The 23702-nt window shown below is 44.8% G+C and overlaps 1 protein-coding gene across 2 annotated transcripts in view; it reads right to left on the bottom strand.

Moving 5' to 3' along the window:
- Nucleotides 1-7835: 7835 nt before the first annotated feature.
- Nucleotides 7836-23702, bottom strand: part of DDX47 (DEAD-box helicase 47) — a 502328-nt gene continuing 486461 nt past the window's right edge. For both annotated transcript variants that reach the window (XM_040359586.1, XM_040359587.1), the window contains one exon: nucleotides 7836-8187. In XM_040359586.1, coding sequence (XP_040215520.1) covers nucleotides 8065-8187 — 123 coding nt within the window. In that variant the 3' untranslated portion in view covers nucleotides 7836-8064. The remainder of the gene's footprint in view (nucleotides 8188-23702) is intronic.

Here is a 23702-nt window from a genome sequence, read left to right as displayed (position 1 = left end):
TACATGGTCTTTTACACTCACTATGATATACTATTTATATCCATATACTCTAAGGGATTTCCTTGTAGTGTTATTACCTCCTCATCCTCAACTATTTTATGAAGGCTATTGCACCATCTGGGATTGATAGGTTGTTGTGACTCTTGGGCATTGTCTAGGAGCTCCAGGCCGATTCTCTGGACATCATTCCTACATACTCTCCATCCCATGTCTTTCACGTTTTGAGAGGTTATCACCAAATCCGATTATGCCCTTTGGGGTTGTTTATTGAAATTGATCTGTTTCTGATGTTTGATTTATTTGTATGCATTACTGGTTTGGTAGAATATTTGCTATATACGTTATATTATTGAATATGTTTGTAAGTTCATTCTGACTGAAAAAAATGATTTTCTAGGCACTAAAACTATCTGTTTTCTGTTTCTCTACACTTAGGCTCCATTCATACTAATGCTTTTTTTGGTGCATTTTGCAGAAATGCAAGGACATTTTTTAACATGGTTTCCTATGCAACATGTTTACATCCAGTGGCGGTTCGTCCATAGAGGGCGCCGGAGCGCCGCCCCCTCTGGCTCTCACCGCCACTGAGTCTAATAACATAGATTCATGCATTGCACGAATCTATGTTATTATCGCCGCTGCCACTGTTCTATTCAGATGGTCGGCGCTCATGTCTGGCCATCTGAATAATGGCAGCTGGTTGGCTGTACGGAAGTGCCTATCAGAGCACAGCCCTCGGGTCCCGGAAGCTTATACAAGGAACGCACTAGGGATGCACTCCTAAGATAAGACTGACAGGCGTCTCAGCCAATCAGGTTGGCCAATTCCGGCTACCGGTAACCTGATTGGCTGAGACGCCTGTCAGTCATCGAGGGCGGTAGAAGACATCGAGGGACGTGGATAAATGACTCCAGTAAAGGTAAGGGTGGGGGGGGGGGGGGAAGGGGCACTTTACAGGGCACAGCGGCGACGAAGGGCACTACTAGGAATGTATGGATGAAGCTACATTTTCCACAACAAAGTAGCCAAGAACGTTCTAAATCCACCATAACTTTAATAATTACGAAATGCCTGATAGTATCAGGCTGATACAGGGGGTGACAACTCTTACACATCAAATGTGGCATTCTCTTCCTCATCAGACTGCTATTCTTGAATAAATATTAGAAGATATGGTTTTATTGATGGCACAGTGGCTGCGTTTGATGGCATGGCACAGTGGTGACAATTAATGGCACAGTGGCTGCGTTTGATGGCATGGCACAGTGGTGACAATTGATGGCACAGTGGCTGCATTTGATGGGCACAGTGAGGCTGCAATTTTTTTTTCGTTTGCGCCCCCCCCAAAAATTTTGAGCACCAGCCGCCACTGTTCACATCAATGCTTTTTTGTGCCTCTGCGTTCTTAGAAAGGGTCAGGGACTTTTTCCAGCAAAAAGCAGCGTTTTGCATGCAATAGAATTCAATGGACCTGCATCCAAAATGCATTTTGCCGCGATTTGCGTTTTTTTTAACCTGTTCATAGCTGGTTGTTAAAGGAAATGTAAAAAAAAAAAAAATTACTGGCAAACAAAATAAAAAATAAACGCAAATCGCTGTAAAAAACGCACGTCAAAAAACGCAGCAAGCACCGCAAAAACGCTCAAAAGCAACATGCATAGGTGTGAATTGAGCCCTAAAGGGTACTTGACTATACTGTATTGTTCTGGTGTTGATTCACTTTGCCCATTTAACCCCTTTGAAGTGTTGAATCACTTTACCCTTTGAACTGTTGATTTGTTCTTTATTGCTACCAATACAACCTGGCTATTTGTTTTATCATAGTTGGTGTGTTTTTTTCTTGTGTAACTGCCAGGAGGCTCCTCAGTCAAGGTATTTTGGTAATATCAGCAGGAGTGGGACTCCATTTAGGGCCAAGAAAAGAGCAGATGACCCAAATTTACCAGTGGCTAATTCAGGGGTAGCGTTACTATAGGCTAATAGGCAAAGAGTTGTCAAAGGTCCGGGCACTTCCCTGGGGAACACGTACCAAAGATTTTTTTTATTAAAAATTCCTTAGGACCAGCAGCAGCAATTTAAAGTAGAAATTTTCTGAAAAGTTAAAGTTCTGGGAGTGGATACTTTTTTCCACAGGTGCCCACTCCAACTTCTGCTTTTCTTGCCTAATTGGTCTTTCGCCGCCACCACTCAACCTCCTGGGAAATTCCATAGTCCCAGGAACCTGTGGAATCATTCTAAAGGTGCAGCGCATCTCACACATGCACAACAGGGAGCTGGTAGTTATTCCAGGAGGTGGGGCCATTTTGTGAGTCGCTGGTCACTGTGCCGGAATTGACACAGCTCTATTGGCGCTAATGCATGCAAATATGCGGCCACTCAGCATGAAGACCTGGTCGCCATGCGCTCGGTGCCTAGGGGTTAAACGACAGGAAGTCATGCTCACAGCTACCGTACTAGGGGGCACCTAGGGGGTTAAACAGCAGAACGTCACGTGTGGTTTCTCAGTCAAGATGGTGGCAGCAGGGATCCAAAGACCAGCAAAGAACCAGTTTGAATGAATATAGTGCTGGACTCTTGGAACAGTGAGTACTTGTTTATTTAAAGTCAGATGCTACAGTACTTGCAGCTGCTGAATTTTAATTGTTTTTTTAAAGTTAACCAGTTTCTATTTAATAATGCTTAAAGTGCAACATTAAAATTGAAAACTTCCTTTAAATAACGTGCTTTGAAAATACCCTTAACCTTTTTACCCCACAAAAAAACAGCATGGGTTTCCCCCAAATTCCATACCAGACACTTATACAAGCCTGCAGCCTCGCTGGACAGGTTTTTTGAATGCAGTTGTCTATGTTTTTAAGGAAAAGAAAATGCAGCATGTGTGACAGCAGAATAAAGGTCATGGTTTGCATTGTGCTAATTGTTGGGTGTGTTTTAAAGGTGTGTAGTTAAACGGAGTCTGAGATGACTTGCAGAGTATAAAATGCAGTACTGGTATTTGAAATGGTCATGGGCAAGGAGTGTGCAGTCAATAGGACAGTGTCCACTGCTAGTAGTTAGAAGCCTTCACCATATTGTGCCCAACTCCTTGCCATAGGCCTACCCATGACATCCCCAGCCTTTATATTCATACTTGAAATATGTTTTTTGACACTTTACTGTAGCTGCAAAGATGGCAGTGACATGTAACATGCCTTAAGAAAGGTCTGGCTACTTTCCCAGATGTACATAATATAACTTGGTACTAACATTTCTAGGTAAAGTTGATCCAGGGAAAATCAGATTGCCTCTCAGGGGATCAGGAAGGAATTTTTTTTTCCCCTGCTGTAGCAAATTGGAGCATGCTCTGCTGTATTTTTTTTTGCCTTCCTCTGGAAGAACTGTGGGTATAGAATTGGGTATATGGAATCGTACGATATTTATTTTTTCTTTTATGGTTGAACTAGATGGACTTGTGTCTTTTTTCAACCTGACTATGTAACTATGTTTAACGTACATGACAGAACTTGCATGTCTGACATACATAACAGAACTCTTCTGCACAAATTGCCATAGAAAAGCGCAAACCCCCTGCAGCAGTCACTGAGGAGCGGTACGCCAGCACATAATTATTATGCCATCTTCCCTTACATCTCCTTGGAAGTACCACAGTGTTGGGGACTCACTATTACAGTATACTAGTTTCCACGGCATTTTGCTTCCCTAAGATTAACAAGGTACTTGCTGTAATACAGCATTCTCTCTCTATACGTCCCATTCTATAGCTCTGCCCAGACGGGTATGCTTCCTGATGTTACTCTCTCACTCCTAAGTGTACTAGTACTCACTGCAGAGAACACTTGTGAGTAGGGATGCGTTCACCCATTCGCCAAATAGCAAACAATTTGGGGCGTTCACAGCAAATCTGAGCTCCCGTGGAACGCCCCATAATGAACAACGAGACCAGCAATGCACTGCAAGATCACAGTGCATTGACGGCTGCTGATTTGCCAAAGCATGCACCTAACCTGCATGCTTTGACCAATCACAGCATGCTCTGCTGCGAGAGCCATAATTGGCCAAAGGCAGGGTGCCTTTGGCCAAGCATGACTCAGGGGGGCAAGTCCATGCCCCACACTATCTAAGGCTGCTTACACAGCAGCCGTATATAGTGTTATAATGATGTGGAGGCGATTAAGATAAAACATTAGCTAAAGGCAGGTTAGTTAGTGGCATGCAGGAGGTTTAGTGTGTGTGTATATTCAGTCAGTGTAGAATATATATATACAGTGCAGTCAGTGTACAGTATATAACAGTGTATTGAAGTGGTTAAGAAGAACCCTATGGCAGAAGAAAGAAAAAAAAATGGCCCTTTGGGTCTAGTATAGATTTTAAGGTGAACTCCATGGCAAAATAAAAAATAGCGTGGGATGGGGTCCCCCTCAAAATCCATACCAGACCCAGGCCAGAAAAGGCAGAGGACAAGCGAGTGCCCCTTCCCCTGAACCATACCAGGCCGCTTGCCCTCAACATGGGGAGGGGGCTTTGGGGTCCCCCAAAGAACCGTGTCCCCATGTTGATGGGGAGAAGGGTCTCATCCCAGCTGGTGGTTGTGGGGGGGGGGGGCTTATCAGATTTTGAAAGCCCCCTTTAACAAGGGGGGCCCCAGATTCCGGCCCTCCTAGGTGAATGGGTAGGGAGTTCCCCTACCCATTCACCCAAAAAGTAACAACCACAAGACTTTTTTTTTTATAAAGGAATTGTCAAAAACAGTGTCCATGCGATGTACATCTATCTTCCATTATGCCACCTGTTAGACACGAAAAAAAAAAACCTCCACCTCGATGGGAGGGACCACAAAGCACCCTCCCATGTTATGGTTCAGGAGGGGGGCACTCGCTCGTCCCTCCCCTTTCCTTGCCTGCCAGACTGCTTCCTCAGAAAAGGGTCTGGTGTGGATTTTGGGGGGACCCCACGGCAATAAAAAAAAGAAAATGTCGTATAGGTCCCCTTAAAATCCATACTAGAACCAAAGGGGCTGGTATGGACTGGGGGGGGCGGGACCATGCCGATTTCCCCCCCCCCCCTTTGATTCTTATCTATATTGCCAGGAGTCGGCAATACTTTACAGCCGCTAGCAATTTTAAATTTTTTTTTCTTTAGAAATGTAATTTTGCTGCAGCACTGTAAAACGCATCACATAGATGTGCCACTTTACAGGCAGACTAAGGGGACCCCCCCAGGCACGATATTTAAAGGAATATTTTATTTTGTTTCACTTTAAGCATTATTAAAATCACTGCTCCTTTTTGCATTGACCGATGTCACCTGGGGCAGTACCTGGGTCCCCAAACACTTTTTATGGCAAAAACTTGCATATAAGACTTTAAAATTTGCACTTTTAATGTACATGTCCCATAGACTTTAATAGGGTTCGTACAATTTTTTTTTGCATGTTCTGGTGTGAACTGAACCGAGGGGTGTTCGGCCCATCCCTACTTGTGGGAATTTTTCACTTTTCTATTTGTTTTATGTAAACTTGTAGCTTTATAAGCAGTATAGCACTATGAAAGTTTCTGTATTTGCCTTGAGCAGAGGAATTTCCTGATAAATATTAGTGGTTTGTGGCTGTTCTGAGAGAGGGGAAAATACAGTATTAAAAAGTTGGTGATATTATAAGGTAATGGATGAGACCCCTTAAAAGGGAATGCGCATAGTGACCTACAGTATTTATTTGATATATCAATACAACCAGGTGAACGCACTGTGTGAATGGTGATGAAACTCACTTTGGAAATTGCATGTTAGAGGAGTGAACGTATGCACGGTGGATATAGTGTATTATCACAATAAAGATGATGAAATGTACACTCACCGGCCACTTTATTAGTTATACCTGTTCAATTGCTTGGTAACACAAATTGCTAATCAGCCAATCACTTGGCAGAAACTCAATGCATTTAGGCATCTAGACGTGGTCAAGATGACTTGCTGAAGTTCAAACCGAACATCAGAATGGGGAAGAAAGAGAATTTAAGTGACTTTGAATGTGGCATTGTTATGGTGCCAGACAGGCTGGTCAGTGCATTTCAAAAACTACTGATCTACTGGGATTTTCACACACACAACCATCTCTAGGGTTTACAAAGAATGGTCCGAAAAAGAAAATATTCAATGAGTGACAGTTGTGTGGACAAAAATGCCTTGTTGATGTCAGAGAAAGGTTCAAGATGATGGAAAGGAAACAGTAACTCAAATAACCACTCATTACAACCAAGGTATGCAGAATACCATCTCTGAACGCACAACACATCGAACATTGAAGAGGATGGGCTACAGCAGCAGAAGACCACACTGGGTGCCACTCCTGCCAGCTAAGAATAGGAAACAGAGGCTACAATTTGCACAGGCTCACCAAAACTGAATAGAAGATTGGAAAAACGTTGCCCGTTTTGATGAGTCTCGATTTCAGCTGCGACGTTCAGATGGTAGGGTCAGAATGTGTAATAAAACTTGAAAGCATGGATCCATCCTTTCTTGTGTCAACAGTTCAGGCTGGTGGTGGTGGTGTAATGGTGTGGGGGATATTTCTTGGCACTTTTGCTCCCTTAGTACCAATTGAGCATAGTTTAAATGCCACGTCCAATCCCTTTCTGACTACAGTGTACCAATCTTCAGATGGTTACTTCTAGCAGGATAATGCACCATGTCACAAAGCTCAAATCATCTCAACCTGGTTTCTTGAACATGACAATGAGTTTGCTGTACTCCAATGGCCCCCACAGTCACCAGATCTCAATCCAATAGAGCACCTTTGGGATGTGGTGGAATGGAAGATTTGCATCATGGATGTGCAGCTGACAAATCTGCAGCAACTGCATGATGCCATCATGTCAATATGGACCAAAATCTCTGATGAATATTTCCAATACCTTGTTGAATGTATGCCATGAAGTATTAAGCCAGTTCTGCAGGCAAAAGGGGGTTTAACCGACGGTACTAGCAAGTTGTACTCAAGTCCATACATCTCTTAGAATTGTGCTACTACCCCAAAATAGCCCATAATAGACAGGATGAGATGGAGACTCTTACTCAGGTATTCATATTGACTTAGGCCTATGTAAGAGGCTTAAACATGTGAATTACAGGTATTGATTCCTCTTAAAGGGGTTGTAAAAGTTCATTTTTTATTTTCTAAATAGGTTCCTTTAAGGTAGTGCATTGTTGGTTGCCTTACCTTTTCCTTCGATTTCCCTTCTAAATGTTTTTTCTTTGTCTGAATTTCTCACTTCCTGTTCCTCCTCAGTAAGCTTGCCCTCATCATCTGAGCCGTTCTGGCTGGGGGTTAGTCAGCCTGCTCGCCCGCTTCCTTGGGACTACATCCCTGCGGGGAGACGCTGTGTTCACACAGCCAGAACAGCTCAGAGGAGGCTTACTGAGGAGGAACAGGATGTGAGAAATTCAGACAAAGAAAAAAAACATTTAGAAGGGAAATCGAAGGAAAAGGTAAGTGAACCAACAATGCACTAGCTTAAAGGAACCTATTTAGAAAATAAAAAACAAACCTTTACAACCCCTTTAATGGATGATCTAATAAAATTGTATAGGTTTTATTGTTGAAACATCATAATGCTGGATTTTTTTTCTTATATTGTACCTAATAAAATGGCCGGTGAGTGTAACTTCAGCATGTTCAATTAAGCTTTTACTAAAACTGGGGAGTGCAAAATCTGATGCAGCTGTGCTTAGAAACCAGAAATCAACTTCCATCTTTTTTTGTCAATCAACCCCATTGCGTTTTTAGCACATATTTAAATTTGAGACTTAATTTACAGAAACAGCACACACCTATATTTGTATAGTTATTCTGCTGTCATTTATCTTGGCATTAGAGAGTGCAGTGTTTTAATTTTATGTTTATTTTGTCTGGTTAATTTTCACACATTGTTTACACTGAGTGCAAAAGGAGTTTTGTTTATATACTTTTTTTCAATATGCAAATACATATAAACTTAATTTATGGACACCTTTACAAAAATTTTCGTTTACTAGCATGTTCAAAAATCTGTTCTTTTCAGTTTTTTGTAGTCAGTGAATTTTTTTTTTTTTCAATTTTCCTCCGGCAATTTTTTTTCTCACTCCAAAAGAGCCTTCTGTGTCTTCTTCCTCTTCCCGTGTACGCTTTTTCTTTTCACTGTGTTCTCTTAACTCCTTTAAAAAAGATACAATTTTATTCTCAGTATGCCTATAGTACTAAAAATTATTAATCAATGTTTTACAAACAAAAACACAAATAATAAGAAGAAAGCATTATCTTTGTCTAACGTGCTTTAAAGCACAAGTCATATTGAAATGTGATGGCCATTGCCCTGTGGATAACCACACGTACAGCTATTTGATACCACAGCAAAATGCACACTTGTTTTCCTCCCAGTAAATAATACAACACATATGTAGAGCACCTCACATAGGAGCCGCAGGTAAAAAGGGATTTCCCACCCTGCACAGCCAGACACACCAAATCTTCACAGTCTTCCAGAGACAGAAAACAGTCCAGCACTTTGTTTTCACACTTGGATAGGGATTGGGGAGATTATGGAATGCCCACTTGACTAGGAACAACTTCTCCTATCTACAGTCTATATACACTCCTTCTCTTCCCCCAGCACCAACTTGCTTGCAGAACGTCAGCCAACACACTGATGCAGAATTCCACCTAAAAAAATAAATGAATAAAAGTCAGCAGCTGCAAATACTGCAGCTGCTGACTTTTAAACTAAGTACACTTACCTGTCCAGGGCGCTTGCGATGTCCTCATCCGAAGTCGACCTGTCCCCCCAACTCCGAGTGGAGGTGCCAGCATTGCTAGTAAGTGAAGCCTTACGGCCTCACAGCCTGGTTCCCTACTGCGCATACGCGAGTCGCGCCACACGTTCTGAGTGGTCCTTGCCGTCTTGTTGGGGTAAGGGATCTCGCGCCAAAAAAATAAGTAAATAAAAGAATAAATGAATAAAGCTGCTCCCCACGAAAATTCAAACTTGAATCTAATGTATGGAAAATGTGGATAAGGGGGCGCTAGTGAGCCAAATACATATTCAAAATTAATCAAAGATATACAATTTGATACATAAAGTGCATGTGCAATGATAGTAGTAAAAAACTCGTGATATAATAAAGGAAAAAGGTGTGCAAGTACACACAACAAAAGTCCATATAGTGAAATGAATGATCTATTAAAAGTCCATAGAGATCTGGGTTTTCACTGTGCCTGTGGTAAATAAATTAGTAGAATTCCACCTTCACCGATCTAAGACACCCAAACGTGTGTAAACAGATGGACCCTTACCGCATGGAGTTGACCTAGTTCGTTAGAAAGAGGTCAAATACAGCTTAATTGTCACCTAAGGACAAAAATAGGAATGCCTGGAGTTCCTGCTGGTCAGCTGGTATGGAGCGTCATAAAATATAAAAGACAGATATCGCCATCGTATAATACTGTTTATTAAAAGTTAAAACATAGAAAATGCCGAATGGAGGCTTACTTTTGCGGTGCCCGCATCCCGGCACTGAGGCTTGAGGCTATGTGAAGCAGCGGATCGTGTGCCCGGTATATGGAGAGGATGATGTCCGCGCTGGTAGAGTCTACGGCGTGCGCTTCACCTCGCTTGAGCCGAGAAACCAGCCGGACCGGAAGTTTACTTTGCGTGGTCTGCGTGTCGCCTCGACGTACGTTTCAAGTTATGTCGTCATCAGGAAGCGCGCTAGACTCACGCAAATAGACGAGATTAAATAGGTCTAATGGGCGGCCAAGGCAGATTGAATAGCCAATGGGAAAGCCTCAATCTCGGTTACTAGGCAATAGATGTATACAATAAAAGCTGTAGTACAAGCCATATGTAGTATCAATGGAATATATTAATCAAAGAATAATACGTTGGTATCTAATGCATGGGTGACACCAATTACATTATGTTATTTATTATACATACAATATACCAGGGATATGCAATTAGCGGACCTCCAGCTGTTGCAAAACTACAAGTCCCATCATGCTTCAGTCTCTGGGTGTCATGCTTGTGGCTGTCAGAGTCTTGCTATGCCTCATGGGAATTGTAGTTCTGCAACAGCTGGAGGTCCGCTAATTGCATATCCCTGCAATATACCAATATATACGAATTAAAAATTATGAACTGAATTAATTCTAAAATAGTTAAAAGTATGTGTTTAAAAAAATATATATTTTTAAAAAATATAGATATATGAAAAAATTATTTAAAAAATACATATATATATATTTAAATGCACTGATCTTTTAAAGGACTCCAATAACAGCTATTCATTGGTCAGGAAGCAGTTCAGATCAAGTTCGATATTGAGACCCAGTGGTCGCATGGTCCTCAGGCGATGCAACCACTGAGTCTCATTTTGGGACACCGCTCTGGTGAGGTGGGTGCCCCTCCAATGGCTGGTAATTCTGTCAATACCAAAAAAGGTTAATTTACTGGGATCTCTATTGTGGAACAAGTCAAAGTGTTTGGACACACTATGGTTGGGGTAACCATTAAGGATATTGGCTACGTGTTCATTGATCCTAATTTTTAGTTCTCTAGTGGTCCTACCCACGTACTGGAAGGTGCACAGACATTCTAAGACATATGTTACATACTTAGAGTGGCAGGTGATCAGGGGCTTAATTGAAAACTCTTCTTTAGTAACTGCAGAGCTAAATTTGGTAATTTTACGATTTTTTCTGTTAGTAGATTTGCAGGATCTGCAGCGCGTGCAGTAATGAAACCCGGAACCATCCAGGAAGGTGAGGGGTCTCTCCGGAGGGTCAGGGACATTACCCGCTATTCTATTTCTAAGACCAGGGGCTCTACGATAAATAAATTTCGGTTTAGGAGGCAATATTTTGGCTAGATCATTATCTTTTAATAAGATGGGCCAGAACTGCTTAAAGATCTTTTCCACATGCTTGAATTGTCTATGAAACCCGGACAAGAAAGAGATTTCACCCTGGAAAGGAGATTTGGGTCTAGATTCTAGTAACGTACTCCTATCCATATCTCTAACTTCTTTTTTGATGTCCAGTAATTTTGCATATGAATAACCCTTCGCAACAAATCTATTGGTTAACAGGTTTGACTGTTCTTCAAAGTCGCTGATTTCATCACAATTGCGGCGGATGCGCATGAATTGTCCTTTGGGGACTGCTCCCAACCATTTGGGATGGTGGCAACTGGTAGTTGGAACGTAACCATTTCTATCGGTAGTCTTGAAAAAGGTTTTAGTACAGATTTTATTGTCTTTTTTCATAATGGTCAGGTCTAGATAGTTCACAGATGACAAGCTATATTCCGCTGTGAAACTAAGACCATAATTGTTGACATTCATTTGTGATATGAACACAACAAGAGATTCCTGGGACCCCTCCCATAACATGAAAATATCATCTATGTACCGTTTATAATAAGTCAAAGACTTGTCATGTTCTTTGAAAATGGTTTCTTCTTCCCATTTATCTAGGACTAGATTGGCAACACTGGGGGCATAACGAGCCCCCATAGCAACCCCTTTAATTTGCTTATAAAACTGGTTCAGCGCCCAAAAATAATTGTTGCCCATGGCTAATAAAAGTCCCTGGACCAAAAAAACAATTTGGGCCTCCTGCAGTGTAGATTTCTTATGAAAGGCCTCTGTCACTGCCACAATGGCATCAGATTGTGCGATGTTAGTATATAAAGATTCGACATCTATAGTTACCAACCAGGTAACATCTGTAACTGTGACAGAGGTCAAAGACTTAATAAGTTCCCTACTATCTTGCAGGTAGGCCTTGCCTATGCGAACCATGGGTTGCAAAAATATGTCCAAATATTCTCCGACTCTAGCAAAAAGCGAGTCGATCCCACTAAGTATGGGTCTACCAGGAGGTTTGGTCCTATGTTTATGTATCTTTGGGACAATGTACAGGACAGGAGTGCGTGGAACCTTTGGAACAAGGTACATTGCTTCTTTTTGGGTCAGAATGGTTTTTGACACACCATCACTGACCCAACATGAGAGTTTCTCTTTTAATTTAATCATGGGGTCTCCTGGAAGGGGTAGATAGGTGGTAGTATCACTCAAAAGACGTTGGATTTCTCCATAATAATCCTCTTTTTTGAGCAGTACTACCCCTCCTCCCTTGTCCGCTGGTCGGACTACTATATTTTTATTTTGTTCCAATTTTGTAATACCTTCTGTCACCATTTTGTTGTTACTAATATTCTTGTTAACCTCTATTTCTCTGACTTTGTCCTGAACCATATTCTTGAAGACCTCTATATGGTGGTGTGTACCTTTACTAGGGTTAAAAAAGAGTTATTCTTTAACCCACTGTGTTGATAGAGGGTAGAGGATGGTTGGGTTGAATTGTTAACCTGGTGCGAAAAATGTTTTTTTAATATTAAGTTTTCTTACAAATTTTTCAATATCCAAGAAAACATTAAATTTGTCAATATTTTTATTTGGGGCAAATTTAAGGCCTTTGGAGAGAACTAGTATTTCTGCCTCTGAAAGTTCAACTTCTGCCAGATTAAAGATCCCTTCATCTAGTTGTCCCGAGGCCTTTTTCTTTCTGGCTCCCCCTCTTTTACCTCTTGGTCTAGTTTTTCTATAGTAGTCTTGGTGATGGCTGGGGGAATCTTGTAGGGTTCTTTCCACCCCCTCCATTCCCCCCCCATTTGTTGGTTTTGTAGGTTTTGCTGTTGTGTGTCTTTTATATTTTATGACGCTCCATACCAGCTGACCAGCAGGAACTCCAGGCATTCCTATTTTTGTCCTTAGGTGACAATTAAGCTGTATTTGACCTCTTTCTAACGAACTAGGTCAACTCCATGCGGTAAGGGTCCATCTGTTTACACACGTTTGGGTGTCTTAGATCGGTGAAGGTGGAATTCTACTAATTTATTTACCACAGGCACAGTGAAAACCCAGATCTCTATGGACTTTTAATAGATCATTCATTTCACTATATGGACTTTTGTTGTGTGTACTTGCACACCTTTTTCCTTTATTATATCACGAGTTTTTTACTACTATCATTGCACATGCACTTTATGTATCAAATTGTATATCTTTGATTAATTTTGAATATGTATTTGGCTCACTAGCGCCCCCTTATCCACATTTTCCTTGCCGTCTTGTTACTCGTGTCTCTCCCAAAAAACAGTGGGGGTGCGGAGAAGGGACTGGACCTTGCGTAGATCGCTACGGATACTGCGGCGATCTTTTGATGGGAAAGGGGAGCAAACACCTTTATTAAACAGGTATCTGCTCCTCCCTCCCCCTGAAAGGTGCCAAATTTGACACCAGAGGGGGGGGGGGGGGCAGGGGAAATTAAATTTTTGGGTGGACCACCACTTTAATCTGACACAAAGCACTCAGTCAGATTTTTAGCAATGGCCCTTTACAGGCAGGAACCTGAGGCCCATTTAGATGTGTAGCAAAAATTCAGTGTCCAGAATACAGCCATGTGACAAAAATTCAGTGTCCAGCAAACAACCATCCCAGCACTACCTCTTCAGGCACTGCCAGCCCTCCTCGCTGCAGCTGCCCCTTTCACCAGCCCTGCTGGCTACTTCTCCACAGTCCTCCCAGACTGACACTTTCTCTCTCCAGTTCTCTGACGGCTCACTCACTGGCCCACCTGGCTGACTCCTCCGGAGGTCTCCCGGGCATGCTGACTCTTCCGCTGTCATCACACTCCAGTGCATCCAGGAAAGGTTTCCTCCATGTTGTAGAGCAGTGTTTCTCAACTCCAGTTCTGAAGGTGCCCCAACCGGTCATGTTTTCAGGCTTTCCATTTTTTTGCACAGGTGATTTGATCCATTTCAATGCCTTAGTAATTACCACAGCCGTTTCATCTGAGGGAAATCCTGAAAACATGACCTGTTGGGGCAACGTGAGGACCGGAGTTGAGAAACACTGTTGTAGAGAGTTCCTCCAGCACCTGAGCACCAGGTCACCCCCCAGACTAGGGGGCACCCTCAAGGGCCACAGACAGCCTCCTTAGCACTCCATATCTATCTTTCACCCTACTGCCCCTGCTGGCATGACTCAGGTATTTATGAGGTACCTCTCCCCTGCCAACCATATTTGCTGGGGATTGGCTGGGACCCTCAACTCTCCCTCTACTTCTGGAACCTTCTTCAAGCTTCCAGAGAGCAGGGGGCGTTAGCAGAGGTGCTGATTGCCGAGTCATCAAGCCTTCCTCAGCCACTCAACTCTGACCCAGATTTAACCCAGGCCTGGCTGTCAGCTAGAGGGTGCTACACATAATTTTTGTGGACTGGAAAACAAACAACACCCTAGTATGTCCTTAAAATAATGAATATGAAGAGAGCATAAAGGTTAGCACAAGGTAATAACCCAGGTGTCACCTAGTGGAAATTTTTCTAACCAAGGATGCAGAAACAAACAAAAAAATGTATGAGTTAATGGCACATCAAGAAACCAGATGCATCATTAAAGCAGTAGTAAACAGCCACAAGAATAAAAATAATTGGGCCCCCCTGCATGTTTAACTCATAATGTACCTATATGCACTGCATACTAGCACATTATGACAGACTTACCTGAGCACGGAGCTCTACAGAACAGCCGTGTCATTGCTTTCCGGCCCTTCACCTTTATCTGGTCTTCTTTCTGAATTTGCGAGCTCTGGTTCTTTAAATGGCCGCAGTGACGCCACTCTCAGGTATATGAACAGGAGCCCCAACAACGGCACATCGCTCTGCATTCTATACTGGATGCAGAGCGTTACTACGCATGCGCGGGTGACATCATCGGCTATTGCCGATGTGAAGATCTCCTAAATGGTACACGTTATTCATTGTACCTACAGGTAAGCCTGATTGTAAGCTTACCTGTAGGTACAATTAAAAAAATTGAGTTTATTATGAATTTAAGCAGTAGCACATATGAGTGTCAGTCCTAGTGTGTTTTGATGCATTCAGCACCCAGTCAATATTGGATATTGAGTAAACCTCACCCAATAAGCAAGCACACCTGCATAAAATGTATAAATGTAAATGTTTTATTTAAAAAGATGTTCAGATCAGCTGCAGCATACTTATGCTGCAGCTGATCTGAACATCTTTTTAAATACATTTACATTATACCTAAAGGCCCTGTTATTTACATGCAACATATGCTCAATATTTTGGTATCAATTTCTTGAGTGATTTGCCTCACAAACTTACCAGGTTAGGTGTCTCTGAAACTTGGTGCAAAACAAAAATTAAAAGACATGGTTTAAGAGAAATAAGTCAATTTAATCTATATACCTAGAGGCATTTAAGACTCATCCAAAAGCCACTGCAGGGGAAAGTAAAATTTCACCTCAAAGTTCTTTCTACGAATTGTATAGATTATTCCTCTCATTTTTTGTATTCAAACTAATATATTGTAGATTATTGTATCTTAAATAAAGGGTGACTGAGAACTCTTTAGATCAGGGGGAGCACGGCTGTTTACCTCGCACCTCAGTGACGGCCGTCTAGAATCCTGCCCACCTCATGCTGCTTACATGCATTGAGTTCAGCGTGGCTGGATCTAGGGAGTCAAACACAGCCCTCCCCCCATGGATTCTGTGCTGGCCCCAGTGTTAACTTTGGCAGCAAATTTCAATTTAGTTTTAATCTTAGTCTTGATTAAAATGCCATTTTAGTATTGGTCCCATTTTAGTCATTTACAATTGTTTTAGACGTATTTAGGTGACTAAAATCTCCAGTACATTTTAGTCGACTGAAACTCATTTTAGTCATCTAAAAATCGAATGGATATAGTTAAATTGTAATGCATTATTTAAAGTGTTTGTTAATGTAAATTTTTTTCTTCTATAGTTCCCTGATATATCACAGTAAGCTCCCCAGTGAAAGTTATTTATAAAAATATGCTGTATAATAGCTTACTTCAGAGCGCTCAGCTGACTGACCACTGGTCTCCTCTCCCGATGTGATAGCTGCAGGGAGAGGTGCTGGGAAACCCCCGCTGATGCCAGCCGAGACAAGGAGAGGAGATCGGCGGGCAGTCACATGAGTGCCCAAAGGCGCTCTGAAGTAATTATACAGCATATTTTTATAAATGACATGCACTAGGGAGCTTAGTGTTATATTATAGAGGGAAATATAGAAGAAAAATACTTTTTTTTAGGGCAGGAGAGGATCGGGCGCTGTCAGGCAGGGAGCAGATGTGGGAGAGGAGGGGGGTGCAAACAGGAGACAGAGCAGGCTTCAGATGACTGAGGCACGTACGGATGACTCCGGTGTCAATGCTCAGCAGCTAGGGCCAGACTGACCTACCGGGATATTTCCCGGGAGGCTGCCTGCCCTGGGGCTGCTTTGAGCTGAGCTGTGGCTGCAGCCCTCCCCTTCCTCCTACCCCTCCCCCTCCTTTTTACATGTCACGCATAGCGGGCATCTCCTGCTGTGTCACAGAGACGAGCGTGAAATGTTCGGCCGCACTGTGACAAAAGTCCCACCCTCTTCCTAGACCAGCTCGTATGATAGACGCAATGTTCTGTCTCGCATGAACTGGTCTAGGAGGAGGGCGGGACTTTTGTCACAGCGCAGCCAAACATTTTACACTCTGCTCCGTGACACAGCGGGTCATGCCTGCTATGCGTAATCCAGACACTGACTGGTGAAGCTGCATCATGGATGGGCACAAAAAGGCTGGTGAGGCTGCAACGATGGGCATGGTGAAGCTGCTGAGGCTGCAACGATGGGCACGGTGAGGCTGCAACGATGGGCATGGTGAGGCTGCAACGATGGGCACGGTGAGGCTGCAACGATGGGCACGGTGAGGCTGGTAAGGCTGCAACAATGGGCACGGTGAGGCTACTTTGATGAGCACAATTTGGCTGCATTGATGGGCACAATGAGGCTGCATTGATAGGCGTAAGGCTGTAATGATGGGCACGGGGAGGCTGCAATGATGGGCACGGGGAGGCTGCAATGATGGGCACAGGGAGGCTGCAATGATGGGCACAGGGAGGCTGCAATGATGGGCACAGGGAGGCTGCAATGATGGGCACGGGGGGCTGCAATGATGGGCACGGGGGGCTGCAATGATGGGCACAGTGAGGCTGCATTGATCTCTTCTATCATGTTTGCAGTGTCTGACCATTTCTTGTACCATGTCTGCAGTCTGACCATCTCCTGTATCTTGTCTACATTCTCTTATCTTTAGTGTCATGTCCTCAGTCTCTAATCATCTCCTGTACCATTCCCACAGCCTCTGACATCTCCTGTACCATGCCCGCAGCCTCTGACATCTCCTGTACCATGCCCGCAGCCTCTGACATCTCCTGTACCATGCCTGCAGCCTCTGACATCTCCTGTACCATGCCCGCAGCCTCTGACCATGTCTTGTCTTATATTATGTCTGCAATCTCTGAGGGGGGGTCTGGAGAGGAGTCCAGAGTGAAAAAATAAGGCGACATATAGTAGTACTTTCTAGCACAGAACCAGCGGACTCAGAGAGAAGGGAAAAAGGAAAAGAGAGAAAGTCTAGTAAAGGGAGAAAGGTAAAAAAAAAAAGACATCAAGAGGCCAGGAAGAACTCCAGGCATTGAGGTTAGGGGATAAAAAGCACAAAATGACAGGGCCAGGGCTAGCCGATCTAGAGCTCAGAGATAGTATAGAACGATCAAACAGCCTGTCAGGAAATCAAGGAGAAGCAATCAACTCTAATGGGCAAAGGTAGGGATGTCATCCTGGAAATGTTGCTCTTGAAGGGAGCATAATGCTTGAGAAGAGTGTTGGGATAGTCGCTGTAACAGGATGACCCGTGACACCCAGAGACTTTTGAGGGATGGAGGATACTCCTGTGCCAGCGGCCCTAAGAACTCTTGGGTCTAAGTTCACCCTGTGCCCCTTTTGGGCATAGGGTGGCTAATAAATCATAATTCATGTATTACATGAGATGGGACATTAATAATAATTCATGTTTGCAGGATGTCTTGAGATATCACAAGTTGTTGGCTATTCAATGTGGGGACACATTCTTTTGAAAGGCGTTAATTGCATCTACTCCTAGACATTTCATTGTCCATTGTGTAAAGGTGTTAATCCAGGTCTGCTCCCAGACCTCTAATTATGTATGCTAAATACTGTTTATGTGTGGAATGTACTTGTCGGAGACAGAACGTCTGTCTAGGGATATGGATTGAGAAGAGATCATTGTGTGATGGTGTTTTGTTTGAGTTCTGTTAATGAAGGAATGTGCAGTGATTAGATCATGATAATTATAGGCCAGCGCCGACATGTCTAGAATGTTTAGTAATTAGCTCAGAATGTGATTAAAGCCCCCCAAGGTGTGATGTGTGGGTGGGGACAGTTTGTTCCTGTGATTTCTGTAACCTGTGTACTGCATATAAGCAAGCTAAGTGTACCATTAAAGTAGTCTTCATTTTGGAACAAGCACAGAGCTGCGTGTCTCGTCTTGATTCTGGGAAAATAGGATGGATCGGGTCCTGTTGGTTGGAGTGTCGATAAGCTGTCTTGGATGTGATGGAAGGTCGTAAACGGAGGTGACCGTTGCAATTGGTGGCAGCAGTGGGATGTTTCCATCGGCAGAAGGACGGCTACAAGGACACAGGACAATGGAGACGCTGTATGAACGGCTGAAGCTCTCTTCCCTCAAGGACTTACTGGAGATCCGGGGCAGATCGGCCTGCAATCGTAAGAGAAGGGACATTATTGCAGAGCTTGTCCAAATGGATAGATCTGAAAGGCCCAGCGTAACAGAAAGGCCCAGCATAACAGACAGGACACCCGATGAAGAGTTTTTTGATCAGGCTGTTAGACGTGGACTGGCACAGTATGGACCTAATCCTCCACCAGAGATCATAGACCGGGTTATAGCGGCTGTGGATGCCACTTGGCTATAGCAAAGAGGTGCTGCAGCAGCAGAAGTCACAGCAGCACCAACTGAAGAGGAGAGAGGTACAGATGCCAGTCACCATGGAAGTGGAGTTCCAGGGAGCCGGGGCAATTGGCCCCTCTCCCCAGCAACAAGCTGTGGTGGTAAAGTGTTTACTCCCAGCTGAATCACTATCAGCAGGGCAGGATGCTACTGGCTGCTGCACACAACTGCAGCTTGAGCTGACATCGGGGGATGGGACTGTGGTCTCCCTTCAAAGCGACCCAGCAGAAGAGCTGGCAACGGAGCAGAGTGCCACAAGCCTCTGCTCTCCACTAACAGAAGAGGGAGTTCCTGGGGCAGTGGATGGGACTGTGGTCTCCACTGACAACCCCAGAAAATGGTGCGTCACCGAGACATGAGGATGTCGGCTTTGCTTTGCAAGCATCAGGGGATTTTCTACCACCAGTGGATGGGACTACAGTCTCCACTGGTATACCCCAGGGATGGGGGCCAGTTGGCCCAGATCCCCAACAACATGATGGACTGAGCCCAGTCACCCTGTCTTCTCTCCAGCGGCTGAAAGCACTCCAGGGAGAAGGGCCAGTCCAGGCCTCTCCCCAGCGGCAGGCAGGTTCTCTGAGAGAGACAGAGGTTGGCAGGGTGAGTAATGCTCTGTTTGGAGCAATTTATTTGGGGTACTGTATGGATACCAGCATTGGAGGACTGGATCTACTGACTGACTTCGGAGTCAATCCGTCTGGGGTCTCCTCCTGTGTCAGTCTCCCACCGAAAGGGGAGAGATGTAACAGGATGACCCGTGACACCCAGAGACTTTTGAGGGATAGGGATACTCCTGTGCCAGCGGCCCTAAGAACTCTTGGGTCTAAGTTCACCCTGTGCCCCTTTTGGGCATAGGGTGGCTAATAAATCATAATTCATGTATTACATGAGATGGGACATTAATAATAATAATAATTCATGTTTGCAGGATGTCTTGAGATATCACAAGTTGTTGGCTATTCAATGTGGGGACACATTCTTTCGAAAGGTGTTAATTGCATCTACTCCTAGACATTTCATTGTCCATTGTGTAAAGGTGTTAATTAAGGTCTGCTACCAGACCTCTAATTATGTATGCTAAATACTGTTTATGTGTGGAATGTACTTGTCGGGAGACAGAATGTCTGTCTAGGGATGTGGATTGAGAAGAGATCATTGTGTGATGGTGTTTTGTTTGAGTTCTGTTAATGAAGGAATGTGCAGTGATTAGATCATGATAATTATAGGCCAGCGCCGACATGTATAGAATGTTAGGTAATTGGCACAAAGAATGTGATTGAAGCCCCCCAAGGTGTGATGTGTGGGTGGGGACAGTTTGATTGTTCCTGTGATTTCTGTAACCTGTGTACTGCATATAAGCAAGCTAAGTGTACCATTAAAGTAGTCTTCATTTTGGAACAAGTACAGAGCTGCGTGTCTCGTCTTGATTCTGGGAAAATAGGATGGATCGGGTCCTGTTGGTTGAGTGTCGATAAGCTGTCTTGGATGTGATGGAAGGTCGTAAACGGTGGTGACCGTTGCAGTCGCGAAGGCTGAGATTAATTGTGGGGGTTTGAGACGATCTTGGACAGGCTGATGAAGACGACGCCTCCAATTGAGAGATAGGAACGTCCAGCTGCAGTTACTGGAAGTGTAGTCTCAGAACAGGTGTGTAACTGGCAGCCTTGGTGAGAAAAGGAGAGCATAAAAGGGAACCCCCATCTGTACATTACTCCTTGGGTCTGCAATATCCACAGATACGGTTTCAACAATCTCCTTTTGGCAATAGTGACCGGAGAAAGGTCTGCAAATAATTGGAGGAAATTGCTTTGGAAAGAAAAATCTTGGCATTCCCTGGCTGCCTGCAGAAGACTTTCTTTAATGCGATAATAATGGAATTGGATCATAATGTCCCTTGGCGGGCCATCGGTTGGTTTGGGTGCCAGAGATCTGTGAATGCGGTCAAATTCTAGATGCTCAAGTGGGATCCCCAGTGCCAGTTCCTGGAAAAAAGCAGTAGCGGCGCCTTATAGGTCTGTAATGGCCTCAGGGACTTTGTAGATTTTCAAATTTGTCCCACAAACTTTACAATTCAGTATTTAGCTTATCAACCTCTTCATGACCCTCAAGGACCGTGGTTGCTAGGTCCATGGCTTGCGCTGATTAGTGCGGTGGCCTGGCTTTTTAAGACCTTTCACTAGGTCAGATGAGAGCTTGTGGGAGGCTGTGTGGATTTTCTTACAACATACTCCTCTGTCTTTTTTAAGCAGTTCCTGAATATTCTCATCCACAGCATCTACAAGAGTTTCACAAACAGTAGTGTTGACAAAACAAGTAGCTGCTGCAAGTGGCGAGGACACATCAGTTGGATCTAAGAATGAAGCAAAACTCTGGTTTACATTCCCTTTCAGATCCGATCCTAGGGTCACAGATGCCTGGGTGCAGCAATATTTCTGGCACCCCCACATGGGCGTGGTCATCTTACCAACTCCTCCCCTTTACACATGTTTCTATGGCAACGACTCAAACACAGAGATGCTCCCCTAAGAAGTCTTTGTTACCCTGGGATCCTCCCATGATCTTTTAACAATAAAGAAAATACTAGAAGAGTGTACACTAATGAGACCTGGAGGGAAACCTCTCTGATGCACACAGGGAGGGCTTCTGTTAGAAAGAGCCCCCAGACATAGTACAGGAGATGGTCAGAGACTGCAGACATGGTACAGGAGACGGTCAGAGACTGCGGACATGATACAGGAGACTGTCAGACTGCAATCATAGTAAAGGAGATGGTCAGAGAGTGCATACATATTACAGGAGATGGTCAGAGAGTGTAGACATAGTACAGGAGTCAGAGACTGCAGATATAATACAGGAGATGGTCAGAGACTGCAGTTCCTATGGACTTTAGTAGATATTGGCCGATCGGTCCTCTCACCTGACCCAGCGATACAGCAACAACGGTTCCTCTGATCAGGAGTTGGCTCACTCTGAATTGCTTGTGGCGACTCCACTGGGTAGAGTCCAGATCTGTATTCTGGCAATGACTCCATTCCTTTCTCTGCCAGGGATGGCGCTAGGCTGTGTGGCTTTCAGGGCAGCAGGGTTCTCTCTTTGATGGTATTCTCTAAGCACTGTCCTCTCCCTCTGGAGTCCTGGATACACTTCCCTGAAAGCTTTCCAGGGCAACGGCTCTCTCTCTCTCCCATTCAGCTGGGCATTCTGTGTGGGCTGCAGTTTCTTTGTTACAGTGGGACTGCCAGTACTCAGGACTACATGTCCCACAATTCTCTTCTCCGCTCCTTTTTCTATTCTATTTCTTCCCTGGCTGATATTGAAGGCGGGGGAAGTAACATAGTGGGCGGCTGTGCTGGCAAGCGCCGCTCACTAGTACAGCATTGCGCGCGAGGCGGCGGCAGAGTAGAGGGAGGGGGGAAGAAGAGCCCGAAGCTGCAGTGGCATCACTAGGGTTGGTGTCACCCGGTGAGGTAAAACATGGTGTCACCCCCCCCTTCCACCACCTATATTCGCCCCTCAGTACAGACTCCCTCCAATAAGTATAGACCCCCCTCTGCCAGTGCAGACTCCCCACTAAGTATAAACCCCTCCCTCAGTACAGACCCCCCTCCATCAGTATAGACCCCCCAGGACAAACCACCCCCTCCATTAGTACAGACCCCCCTCAGGACAACCCCCCCAGGACAAACCACCTCCCTCCATTAGTACAGAATCCCCCCTCCATTAGTAAAGACCCCCCCAAGACAACCCCTCTCCATTAGTACAGACTTCCCCCAGGGCAAACCCCCCATTAGTACAGACCCCTCCAGGACAACCCCTCTCCATTAGTACAGACTTCCCCCAGGGCAAACCCCCCATTAGTACAGACCCCCCCCAGGACAACCCCCTCCATTAGTACAGACCTCCCAGGACAACCCCCATTAGTGAAGACCCCCCCCAGGACAACCCCCTCCATTAGTACAGACCTCCCAGGACAACCCCCATTAGTGAAGACCCCCCCCCAGGACAAACCCTCCATTAGTGCAGACCCCCCAGGACAAACTCCCCCATTACTAGACACCCCCAGGACAACCCCACATTAGTACAGACTCCCCCCAGGACAAACCCCCCATTAGTACAGACTCCCCCCAGGGCAACCCCCCATTAGTACAGACTCCCCCTGGACAAACCCCCCCATTAGTACAGCCCCCCCCCCCCCCCAAGGACAAACCCCCCATTAGTACAGACTCCCCCCAGGACAACACCCCCCTCCATTACGGTACATAAAAACAACACCCGGCGGCAGCTAGAGAGAGGAGAGGACAATGTGCAGCCGCACCGCCCGGGTGGAGCACAGTTCGCAGCAGGCAGGAGTTGAAGACACAGCGAGGAGAACATGTGTCAGGCAGGGTCCGTGCAGTCCGCCCCCTCAGCGATGTCACTGTGCGGCTAGTCTCTCCACACAGAGACAGCCGATCCGATCTCCGGCAGCTACTTCACTCTCCTCCTCTGACAGGAGGAGGGAGGGGGGACGGGCTTAGGCTTGGTATACACACCGCCGGCGGCGACCCACGGTGAGAGCCGTGTCTAGACACGGACAAGGAGAGAAGGAGGTGGATGGAGGGGAGCGCTTTGGCCTCTGCTGCGCCAGGGTGAACTGCAACCCGCTCACCTGCGTAGGATCTGCCCTGTTCCCTTTCATTTTCTGTGCAATTCTGACAAGGTCTTGGTAGCTAGTATTCGGTTGAAATTCCTCAAGGTGGCTGGGTAGATCAAAA

This window comes from Rana temporaria, chromosome 7 (assembly GCF_905171775.1).
Source record: "Rana temporaria chromosome 7, aRanTem1.1, whole genome shotgun sequence".
Taxonomy (NCBI): domain Eukaryota; kingdom Metazoa; phylum Chordata; class Amphibia; order Anura; family Ranidae; genus Rana; species Rana temporaria.
The sequence above is the reverse complement of the archived record's forward strand: the minus strand, read 5'-3'. Positions and strand labels throughout refer to the sequence as shown.